The sequence below is a fragment of the Mus pahari genome, chromosome 4, assembly GCF_900095145.1.
Source record: "Mus pahari chromosome 4, PAHARI_EIJ_v1.1, whole genome shotgun sequence".
Taxonomy (NCBI): domain Eukaryota; kingdom Metazoa; phylum Chordata; class Mammalia; order Rodentia; family Muridae; genus Mus; species Mus pahari.
The window spans coordinates 76898586-76911150 of record NC_034593.1 but is presented as its reverse complement, the minus strand read 5'-3'; the positions used below and the strand labels follow the sequence as shown (position 1 = coordinate 76911150).

Here is a 12565-nt window from a genome sequence, read left to right as displayed (position 1 = left end):
AAAAAAAAAAAAAGAGGTCCACATATCCCAGGATTGCTATTAAACCAAGAAAGATCTTGAACTTCTGATTTTATTCCCTCCACCTTTTGAGTACGAAGATTGCAGATATGTGCCACCACAACCAGATGATGAGGGGCTGGGAAAATCAAACTCAGGCCTTCATCCATGCTAGGCAAGCACTGTACCAACTGAGCTAAATCCTCAAAACAAGCAACCCCATGCTGCTGTGTAACGTTGCTCTCTGATCAACGAACTCCCAATCATTCCAACAAAGATGCTCTTTTCAAGTTCACCAAAAATCTATACTTTGCCAAATGTAATGATCAGTCCTCTAATAGCACTTGACAGTAAAGCAAGTTGCTGGGTGTCCTCTGCACTTTGATAACCCTTTTTTCCCTTGACTCCTAGGTTTTTCTCTTATATCACTTCACTAATGGTTGCTCAGTAATATCTTAAACTTCCTCACTGATTTACTAGATTCAAGGAACTTAGAAGTCAATCCTTGAGCCTTTCAGTCCTTGGTTTCTCTCGTCACCTCTATCTACAACTACTTTCCCTTAGTGATCCCACCCATCTCCACAACCACAACTCCATCCTACACACAAAAGGAGCAAATATAAATATAACATTATACAGATATATAATATATTGACTGTTATTTCACTGCTGTATGTCAAAATATCTAAAGCAAACAGGTTGAAAACTGAAATATTTCACCTTTGATCTACTCTAGTTATAGTAATCATTGGATACCTTTTTTAAAAAAAATACCCACACTAATATTCAGAAATACTGTTCTTGTCATACAAATATATCCAGAATCTGTCTGCCTCTAAATATCTGTGTGGTTACAACAAACCCTACCCCATCAGGTCATCACATCAAGTGAATTACTGGTAGTGGAAGGCAATTGCTTTAATGATCCTACAGACTCACACCTCCTGGTATTTAAGAAACCCTTCAATCTGAGCTAGTTCAGTAGAATAATAGTTAACCAGTAGAACAGAATCCGAAGTAATAGCTAGTTCCAAAGCTGTGTTTTAATAAGGCCTGCCAGACTTGACTTTACCGGAATCCAAATCTGCTCTGTTAGGAAATTTAGCTGACTTCTACTTTAATGAGAAAGACTACAAGAAATAGAAAAGTCTTTCAAAGACTTAAGACCTTCCCCCAACATAACACTGCTATACTCAGCCAACCCCAACCCAGAGCCCTCCCGGCTGAGGCCCTGGACAGCATCTTAAGCTCAGTCTCAGGAAACATCTGAGCACCTTCCCACCACGACATAATCAGATGACACTCACAGAAATCATGAAATATGAAGGTCGTTGTAGTTTAAACAACTAAGCGTCAATTTACTATGTCACATGGCTGGACACTCCTTTTTCTTCTCTGAGGTGTATTCTCAACAAAGAATTCAAAGTGTTACTTAATTTTTTAAATTTTATTTATTATTGTTTCTGTATTCATAATGTACATATGATACAAACACCCACACATACTCGAATCATAGTGCACAGATGCTATGGTGCACATGTGGAAGACAGAGTGAAACCTACAGAGTAAGTTCTCTCCTTCCATTGTGGATTCCGGAGGACTGAACTCGGGTCATCAGGGTTGCATGGCAAATGCTTTTATCAGCTATGCACTGGCCCCAGAGTGTTATTTTTAAAATACATGTCAGTAATAACTCTGCACTCAACACTCCAATGACTGCTCATTTCTCTTAAAGAAAAGTCCATAAAGCATCTCTCCTGTCGTGCCTGACATTTTATTTAGTATCCCTTTCATTACCTTCTAAAATGTCATAAAATTTGTCTATTAAAAAATATTTTCTGTCTCCTGCCAGAGATAAGCTCCAAGAAGGTGGAGTCTTTTCCTTCCTGTATGTTCAAACCTACATGAATACAACAATCTAATACATACTTAATAAAACCCAACAGGGACAGGGTTGCCCCTCCCTTCAGCACATCTAGTTCTGTAACTATGAAAGGTGTTTATCTAAGTATATACCTATAACTGAAAGCTCTTTTTCGGTTGTTTGGTTGATTGGTTTTTGTTTTTCCAGGCAGGATTTCTTTTTCTGTGTAACCCTGGCTGTCTTGGAACTCAAGAGGCTGGCCTCAAACTCAGATCCACCTGCCTCTGAGTGCTGGGATTAAAGGCATGTGCCACCACTGCCTAACTAAAAGCTACTTTTAAAACTATAGTGAACACTATTAATTGTTTAAACCATTTCCTAGAAGTCTGTTGCAAAAGACTGAACAACAAACACAAAAGTAAAAACTTTCTACTCTTTACTTATTAGAACTAACACTCTCTCATCTTTAAATTAGATGGACCACTTACAGTACAAAACTCATTACCAATTGAAATGATTATACAGCATGTAAATTGAAGTGATTAGTAAACATAGTTAAAATATTTTGCTCTTAGTAAATGTAATACTATGGTCTCATTTTACACAAAGTTTTCAGAATTAGTATCTTAACCAGGTAAGACTTTATTTGAACTCTGAGTACCAGAAAATAAACCATGGACACTTACCAGGAAGTGATGCATTCCCATTATCACTACTAGTTTCCTTAAGAGACTGACTGTGTCTTTCATCTTGGGGTTCCAAAATGTCTCTGTACTTTGAGACCATCAGAACAGAGATAAAGTACACAACAGCCAAAGCCAAGAATTGAGCTTGCTTGCTGTCCTCCTGAGGAAAAAGAAAAGCAACTGTTCATGCCACTATTAACATTTTAATCTTATTTCACATTACAACATCTAAATATAAAAGATGTTCACAAATCTTTCAATGTGCACAGAAAATAATGTATCAATTGCATAGTAATTTATTACTAAATGTAACAATTTTAAAATACATTTGAACAAAGTTAAACATATTCTTGGCAGTAGTCACATTAAATGAAAATATACACAAACACAGAATCAGAAATTCCAATTCAACTTTAAAAATAATCCAGCGCTCAATCTTAAGAAACTTGTGGTACCATACTTTATTTTTTTTCAATTTTTTATTAGATATTTTCATCATTTACATTTCAATTGCTATCCCGAAAGTCCCCTATGCCCTCCCCCCCCCGCCCTGCTCCCCAACCCACCCACTCCTGCTTCTTGGCCCTGTCATTCCCCTGTACTGGGGCCTATAAAGTTTCCAAGACCAAGGGGCCTGCCTCTCTTCCCAATGATGGACAACTAGGCTATCTTCTGCTACATATGCAGCGAGAGATACGAGCTCTGGGGGGTACTGGTTAGTTCATATTGCTGTTCCACCTATAGGGTTGCCGACCCCTTCAGCTCCTTGGTACCATACTTTAAAAGGCAACTCAGTAGTAATTATCACAATATGAAGGTAACTGATTCTTTTTACTTCTCATAAAAATCAAAACATATAAATTAATAATATTCCAGCAATGTTGTATTATGATACCCAGCATGTCCAGAACAAAAGTGGGGACGGAGAAAAGAGTAAAGCTGTCACAGAGAAAAAGGGATGGAAAAGGAACCTCCAGAATATTTTAAATATCACAGACAAACACAAGCCAGGACTAAATACAAGCCAATTTCCTCAAAGAAAAAGGACAAACTAAACTGACATAGATGTAGCCACCCTAGCTCTACAGACCTGCATGTGACTATCAATGACCTCTGTATCTTGTGCAAAATGATGCTACACACACATCATGTCTGGTAATGCCTCAGAAAAGGTTTAACTTAATTATTTTAAATTTAAAACTATCAAATATGCCTATCAAACCTAAAATTACAAGCCTTTCAAGTATTTGGTATGTTTCTGAGTCTGAAGATTTCTCCCAGCGACTTGGCGATTGCCCTAGGCCTTCAGCTTTGTTGCAGAGAAAACAGATAGAAACTTAAAGGACAATTGTCACCTTCTGTTCTCATACAGGAAATTCTCAAAAGATAAAAAATTAAATTAAAAAATATTGACTACTGTCAGAAACTCTAGACACAAGTTTAGAAAAAATTAGATATCAAACTGTCCCTTAACAGGTCTTCTTAAATTAACTCTTAGACACATTTCCACTATTTCTAGCAATCTATTGCATTTCATAGATTTGCAAGTATGGGATTCTTAGTCTTGGTAAAAAAGATATATGTACATTTTTCCTTTTCTCTTAAACATCCCTTTCCTGTTACATATTATAACTACAGACGATGTAACCATTAGGCAAATTTACGTGGTTTTCTTAGTCAGTTATTGATTACTTAAGCCTTACTAAATCTTTATTCATCCCATCAAATTACCAAAGTCCTTAACTCCCTTCCTCTACCTCTTTCTACTATGTGCCTTATAGCACAGAAAAAAAAAATCTAATGTTGCCATTTTCCTCACAGGACTATAAATGAGATAAGACAGACACTGCATCTGCCACTGTGCTGTTCAGTCAGTATTCAGAAATCACAGTGCAGTGACAACACTCCAAATCATAAACCTGTACTAAGACATAGTCAAGAACACAAGAGGGCACTAAAATACCTGAGAAAGAGAAAGAACAAAGAAAAATGATGCTCATAAAACTTCATATGAAGTACATATTTAAAGTACCCAATACAAAATATACAGTAAGCATTCAACAAGCACTTAGTAAAAATAATATTTGCAACAGTACAGAGATTGCAAATTACTCTATCTTAAGATTTATATTTTATAAGACTTTAAAATCTTTAGCATCAAAATCTGCTAAAAACAAAATTATCTTCATCTTTAAAAAGTTAAAGAGACAGCAAGACATGTGACTATAGTCATAGCTCTGAAGAGGCAGGAGCAACCGAGGAGTTTAAAGCCAGCCTGAGCTACATAAAACCCTACCTTGAAAATGATACACAAATCAAAGTTTAAAATACCACAATGGACCAAACATTTCATTGTGTACCTTTTAATATATTTCAACAAACCCTTGATGGAGAAAGAAGCAATAAATATTCAGTAAAATTCAGTTTTAAATGATAGTACATTATTACATTAACTGAAAAGATTCTGGAGGCAAGACTACAGGGTTTGAATCCTGACTGTCATCTACTAGCAACAACGTTTGACCAGATGAGTTGAGTACAATGGAAGCTTTTAGATTTGCTGAGACATGAAAGAACAGGCGCTAGTACAGTGCTCTTTCACTCTGACAGACTAGCTCTATTTACTCAGATAACCCCTCTCACCATTCTAAGACTAAGGTCAGTTCCAAGAAACCTGGCTTCTAGGCCTGGCTCTCATCGATTTCATTTCACAGAACTTTTCTACTTCAAGTACTTCAGGCTCAACAGGAAGCATGTACCAGCTAAGAGAATACTTGAAAGAAAGATTTTAACTTACAATGTCTCTGAAAACAACTGCTCGAAGCCGATTAATGTCCATGTCTTGCAGGAGCCTGTCAAGATCTCTTACTGGAGATATACCACCAGTCACAATGTCCACTGGGCTCTGTTTGAGAGAAAATAAATAATAATAATAATACACACTCACACATTAAACAATTTTAAAAAAATATTGAACACAGTAAGCCATCAAAAAAGAATGGCATAACATGCTTTCTCCCAGTTTTTTCACATAAGTTTCCTTTCCTTGTGGGAGCTGGATATGGAGGGCAGAGACTCATGTGGGGAAAACTGGCATCTCTGAATGAGAAAGTATCATAGTAGCAAGAGAAAGATTAAGTACAGGCAAATATTTACCGAGTATTTAAACACAACATTTGCATGTAATACTGACAGAAGAAAGTGGCTATTTTAGAACCCATGTCAGACTTATTTAGCTTTATGTTAAAATGAGCAAACTATTTAGGATCTTAACTGTGGAATATAAATATGGAATCAATTATTCCATATCTTACCTTTGCTGCAGATTTCCCCATGGGAATCAGGCTATGTATTGTTTTCGAGCTCTTCACTGTATCTCCTCTGGCTTTCAGCTGTGAATGCTGCTGACACTCTAAGCAATTCCTTACAGCTACTGCACACACTATAACATATTTTAAGAAAAAGATTGGAAAAGAAAAGAAAATTATATTTAAGGTCACAGCACAGATATGAATCACTTTCACTATACAATTCCTGTTACACTTCATTCAAAATAGATTACCTTGAGTAAATTCCTAAAACGCCCCTAGATTATCGCCTAGTGTTGATTGACTAATTTTCTTCTCTACTGTGGTTGAGATTTGGGAGAGCAGCTCAGCTGGCACTGCTGAGACTTCGGATTCGACCCCTATGCTCAGCAGTGATACGTTTAGTAGATATGCCTGCAACTCCAGGACTAGGGAGGAGGTGGCATGAGGATCGCACGTTCAAATGCCAACTTCAACTACACACCAAGTTCAAAGCCAACCTCATCTTCATCGAATCCTGTTTCACACAATGTCCTCCAGCCCCCTCAAGAATGGTCTGTGGAGTTCTGCTGAACAGAAATCACTTCAGGAATGGTGTGCTTGTCTTGCTGTACTTCAAATAACTGAACCTAGAGCCTCACAGTGCTAGGCAACTACTCAACCACTGCAGTGCACTGCCGGTTCAGTTTAGAAATTCTAATAGGTTTAAAGATGTAGCTAGTTTTCAATTTGAGATCAATTTCCTAATTTTTTGATCTACAATTTCCTCATGGACAACAGAACAAAACAGTTGTCATTGCGATATAAATGTAACACTAAGGACAGAAGTTAAAAATGATAGCTTCTACTTTATAATGCACAATATGAACTTTTTAAAATAATTTCCACAAATTGGTACACTAATTCCTTTAGAACATTATAAATCATCTAAAAGCTATGGTCAATGGCATTTTAAGTGAATATTATAATGGTATAAAAATTCAGTTATGGATATTTACTACTTTATAGTTCTTGATAAATGTAGGGAAATGTTTCATTAATTGACTATTGCTGCTGTTATTTTTACAGATTACTGTCTTCACAAAGCCAAGCTTCCTAAGGGTTTGCCTCCATTTCTTGGATCCTCTTTCCCCATTATCTCTTCTCCATAGCATGTCAAGTAACCGAATCTTTTTTTTTTTTTTTGAGACAGGGTTTCTCTGTGTAGCCTTGGCTGTCCTGGAACTCACTCTGTAGACCAGGCTGGCCTCAAACTCAGAAATCTGCCTGCCTCTGCCTCCCGAGTGCTGGGATTAAAGGCATGTGCCACCACGCCCGGCATAACTGAATCTCAATAGTTAAATCCAGACAGGAAGTCTCAAGCAAAGAACAAGGGTTTACTTCATCTAATGAAACCTTAACAGTGAATTGTTGAACAGTCGTTCTATGTTTGTTTGCTTTCACTTAAATAAGAACTGTTCCCAGAAGAACTGAGATTCAATGATTTTGGTAAATACTTTAATAAAGTATGCCAACTTATTGGACTCAATGTGTACTTAAATGATGTACACTGAGAACCTTCCTACTGAAATGTGCTTGGAAGAGAAAAGGAACAGCATTTCATGGTACACAGGAGACAAGATGAATAGACATGCTAAGAAGATCTTCTAATGATTTATAATATCTGAAAAGCTCTATTTTAGATCTAACAGAAGTTAAGAGAGAAGGGTGACTGTTAGTCAGAATCGCCTTAGCAGCACACTCACTGCTTATGCCCACCTCATGACTGAACTTGTTAGTCACTACTATGTGCATGAAAATGCAGGCACATGGCAACATAGTAAGTATACACCTCCCCAAAATAAGAAAAATTTTATTGTAATGGGTGGATAACTGAAAATGTTAAATAAAATTCTTAATTAATGGCTTGTACCCAATCGGAGACACTGTCGCAGAATTCCTCCAGATGACATATTTTTTTCAGCTTCAATTTCAGTAAAACCAAGAGAACTTGCAAATATAAGTACATCCACAAGGCTAATTAGCCTCTGAAGAAATGTCACTGAGGCTTCTATTGAAAGGCCTTGAGTAGGCTCAATATTCTCCAGCTCATGCTGTAAAATAAAAGGTTTAGTAATTACATCTACATTCACATTTACCAGATGCATTCCTCTAATTTCTAGATTTTTCAAGTTTAGGCTTTCTGTAAATCCAGGACTATACAGAGAAACCCTGTATCTTAAAAAAAAAAAAAAAAAAAAAACCTAACAAGGCAATGAGAACACTTCCATCACATTCTTCACAAGTGAACTCATGTCTAATAAAGTACCATTCTCTATAATCTTTTCCCTCCTACAACACATACTAAAATCTTCTCAGGTAAATACAGAAGCTTGGTTTTTATGACAGCAGTTATTATGTATAGAACCCACTGCACAACACTGTAATCATTGAGGATGCACAACATTCATGTTTCCACACCAACTGTAGAGTGAAGTCTTACTGTGGCCGAGGTAGCAGCTGAGAGCAACGGCAGTATACCCCCACAAGCCATGATCATATTGTCCATCACTTGAGAGATGAGATGAATTGTGTTGTGTACAAAGATGACATTATCACTGCTATTCACGAAGTCCATAACTGTCTTTGTTGAATGGCTGTCCAAAGATAAATTATGTTTACTGATGAAGCTGAGGAAAGGAAATCACAGTATACCATATACCTGCTTAAGGAGAGGCAGGAAATGCAGCAGATACTGAGGTGCACACTTTCTCAGAACAAGTAAACCACTCTGTCAGAAGTCACTGTCTATGCACAAGCAGAGAGCCCTGCTAAAGCCAACACTACTCATCATACCCTTGGATTAAAGAGGTGAATGAAATGATGCTTATTAAGAAATCACAGCAAAACTTAGAAGGCAAACAGCACAACATGTGCTATTTAAATAAATTTTTACTAATACTTTCTTGCATAGTAGTAGAAAATTCTCTTAAATACGGTAAGAGTAACTTATAAACAAAAATCAACAAATTGGATTCTTTTAAAATTATCAATCACACAATATAAAATGATAGAACATATATAGATTACTTGTTTTAAATATATGAACAATGCTATACATAAATTTCAACAACATTTTGGATTTACAATAATAAGCTCCATTGGAATGCCTACCTTCTAGTTAATTCTAGTCTATAAATACTATAAACAAACCTTGAGCAATTTTTAGTACAGGAAATCTTGGATTTTCCTAGGTTTGTAGTCCAGAAATTCCACACACAGAATGGAGAAAAAATGGTAATGTGATAGAATATTAACATAGAGTAATTTATAGTCTGCTTTTTCAATCAAATGTTTGGGGTTAATTCAAAATGTTTACACAAATTTCTTTGAAAACAAAGACTAAGCTTCATACATGTATTCTATAGTGAATATATGAACAAACCTTCTCCACATCTGTATATCTGTTTCTATGGAAAATAAGAGATCAGTGAGCAGACGTTGATGCATCTGAGACCACTTGAACTCAGGAATGCGAAACATGGTTGATCTGGAGTCCCTCCTTTGTTGGTTTACTGCATCTGTTGCTGTTCCTTGTGTTGGCTGTTCCTGTTGCCTTGATATCTAAGAGAAAAGGTTAAGAACTAATAAAGTAAGTTGAACTTCAAAAGAAGGCATTAGCACAGAATTCAGTAGCTTCCCTGAAATGCATCTAACAAATATTCAAATTCTAATACACTACAAAGTAAAATTAAAAAAAAACCTTATCAATGACTTATAATCTTATAATTTTATAATCTTACCATAAATTTAAAGCAAAGTTATCATGGTATAATACTAATACCATAAATCAACAGTAATTAGCATAGGGCCATGTTATTATAGACATTGCCACTATGTAGCATTTAACAAAGGAATCAAGCAGTTTTTAATTCTGAATATTAGCTGAGATGACAGTTTTTATGATCCAGACAGTAACTAGATTATTCTTCATTAGTTAAAATAAGAATTAACAAAGGTCAACATAATGAAGAACAGACAAAACGACAACAACCAAAAGAAAGGGAGGAAATGAGGAACAGAGGTTAAGAAAAAAGGGGGGAAGCAGTAATATGCATTCAACTGCTTGTACCACATGTCACTGTGAAATGCTGATAAAAAAGAAAGCTGTGCCTCTCTCTCCATCACACAGACTCTTCTCATAGTAGAAACAGATCTTATATTTCAAACCAGAGTCATGCCTTGGTAACTACATAGCCCCAGGTTTAACCAGAAAAGGAATGTGCTAAAACTGATTTAGTTGAAGAATAAAAAGCAAGTATTTTATATAGTTGCTTTATAAACTAATGCCAATTTTGAAGGTAAAAGTGGTAATGTTTGGTGACATATGTTAAAACAATAAAAGCTGCCATTTAATAAACTCACATTGGGGCTGAGAGTATAATCACTGGTAGAATATTTACATAGCATGCATAAAACCCTGTGTTCAATCCTCAGCATCACAAAATTGAATGAATGAATGATGGTCATAAATTCACACAGTTGAATATTATAAAACAATTACATTTATGTAACTATGACTATTAAACTAACCAAATACAAGTATCCATAACTGCATTTTTTAACTCAGTGCTAGTTCATGCCAAAGAGACAATACATACACACATGATATGCATAGGAAAACATGCATATATATTTTTAAAGAAAATTATCTATAATTACCTCAAGTCCATGCCGTTGAGGCTGCGGTGCTTCAGTGGTCGTACTGGCCTTCAATTCAAACCTCTCAGTATCTGAAGCCACACTAGAAACATCCAATTTGGTAATCTTCTGCTCAGAAGTGGCAGGAGCTTCAGAGATATTATCAGCACAATCACTAACTGACTCAGTTTCTCCAGCAAGGTTAGTTGCTTTCATCCCTCCATCCAGCATCTCATCACTGTCTGACTGTACAGTTGCTTGGGGAACAGGAACTTCTGATGAGGTAGCTAAAGACCCGGCTGTGGCCACAGTTGGAATCCTAGAATCCTCAGAATCTGTAGTTTCAGGATCATTATGAATTTTAGTAATAGGTGCTTCCTCTTGAACTTCACAGCCATTACTACACATATCTGGTTCTTCTCTGCCTTCAGAGGCAGCTACAGACAAACTCTCACTTTGGAGCTCTGTGGGCAGACTAGTATCCTCAGTAGGGCTGCCTTCTACCTTCAGTTCCACATAATCATCATCCTCTTCTTCCTCTACTCCAGATTTTTCCAGTAATTCTGGCATCTCTGCAGCATCTTCTTCTGAAGGAGAACTTATGGAAGCACTTACTTCACTGATGGTCACTGTATCTTTCCCTGGTTCCAAAGAGTTAGAGGTAATAGTCACTGGCTCTGCTGCATCAGAAGACGTTTCTAAGTCATCTTTTGTCCCATTTGTAGCTGTTTCTTCCATGGTGGCTTGATCCAATAACTCTTGATTTTCTTGCTCTACTTTCTTTTCATCACTAGATATATCAGGTGTCTGCAGTTCAATGTTGGATGCAGAATCTATTGAACTTGCATTCCCAATACTTAAGTTCTCATCACTATTTCTAGTGAAATGAGGAGAGATGGGAGAATCTTTCTGATCTTCATGCTGGGGCCCCACTGCAACATCAACACCCCTGGTAGCACCAGTGCCTTCTGGAACCAGGTTTGAAGGACATGGCCCTATTTCTTCAACACTTTTCCCCTGCTCTTCCCTAAATATATTGGCAAGGTTTTCTTTGTGTATTTCAAAAGTAACCTACAAGAAAAACATATCATCAGTTATGAGAGATTTTTATTATTAAATTTATATATTTACTTATATTATAATCCAATATCAGCCATTCCTTTCCTCCAAGTACATGAGCACCATTCACAAAACATAAATTTAAATTGCTTTCAATAATTTCAGGTTTAATACCATGAAAACCCATTTCTCTATCATTTCTCTTCAAAAGAAAGTTTTAAAATAAATTTAAATAAATTAGTTATTCTTGATATTATAGAAGCTCTCAATGTAACTATAAAATACAAAAGCTTATTTATACTTAGCTAATGGATACAAATTATTTTCAAACCTTCCCCCAAAGGTCAACCATTATTTTCAGAGTTTAAATTCATTATAATCGGTGTCTCCTTTTTTTTTTTTTTCATACTTTTTCTGTGCAATACAAAAGCTGGAGCCTTTATAATAAAGAACATAAAATCAAATAATTTGGAAACTCCCCAACTATGTACAAATATATTCATTCTGTTGTCATGTTAAACTGGAGACAGAGTTATTGAGAAAAAGAAAAAAAAAACTACCACAGGTTAGAAGGCATATACTTTCAGGATTTGAAATGCTTGTCAAAATCCAAGTTTGGCTGCTTTACTAATTTTCCCTTAATTTATTCCAATAGTCCAAAAGTTAAGTGATAATTGAACAATTATCACTGGTGTTAGCTTTTTATGCTGTTTTTCTAAAGGTATTTGTGACTTAAAACTGATAATTCACAATTAATGACCACATATTGTTCTAAATTACCCAGCTAAAAGACTACTCATTAATCTTCACAATCCTTTGATTGCTAATCTATAGCTGTTTGTAATGTTTGGAAAACACTTCTATAAACTCCCTGTTACAGATACTTATATGCTACTAACAGCAACTTTTTTTTTTTTTTTTTTTTTTTTTTTCATTGGCCATTACTTGCAACTTATTTGGCACTCAGATTT

The 12565-nt window shown here is 35.9% G+C and overlaps 1 protein-coding gene across 3 annotated transcripts in view; it reads right to left on the bottom strand.

Moving 5' to 3' along the window:
* Positions 1-12565, bottom strand: part of Lrba (LPS responsive beige-like anchor protein) — a 537266-nt gene that overhangs the window by 414005 nt on the left and 110696 nt on the right. For all 3 annotated transcript variants that reach the window (XM_029537235.1, XM_021195949.2, XM_029537234.1), the window contains exons 23-29: positions 10557-11606; positions 9280-9458; positions 8338-8491; positions 7768-7948; positions 5862-5989; positions 5345-5452; positions 2548-2707 (exon numbers count right to left, since the gene is read on the bottom strand). In XM_029537235.1, coding sequence (XP_029393095.1) covers positions 2548-2707; positions 5345-5452; positions 5862-5989; positions 7768-7948; positions 8338-8491; positions 9280-9458; positions 10557-11606 — 1960 coding nt within the window. The remainder of the gene's footprint in view (positions 1-2547; positions 2708-5344; positions 5453-5861; positions 5990-7767; positions 7949-8337; positions 8492-9279; positions 9459-10556; positions 11607-12565) is intronic.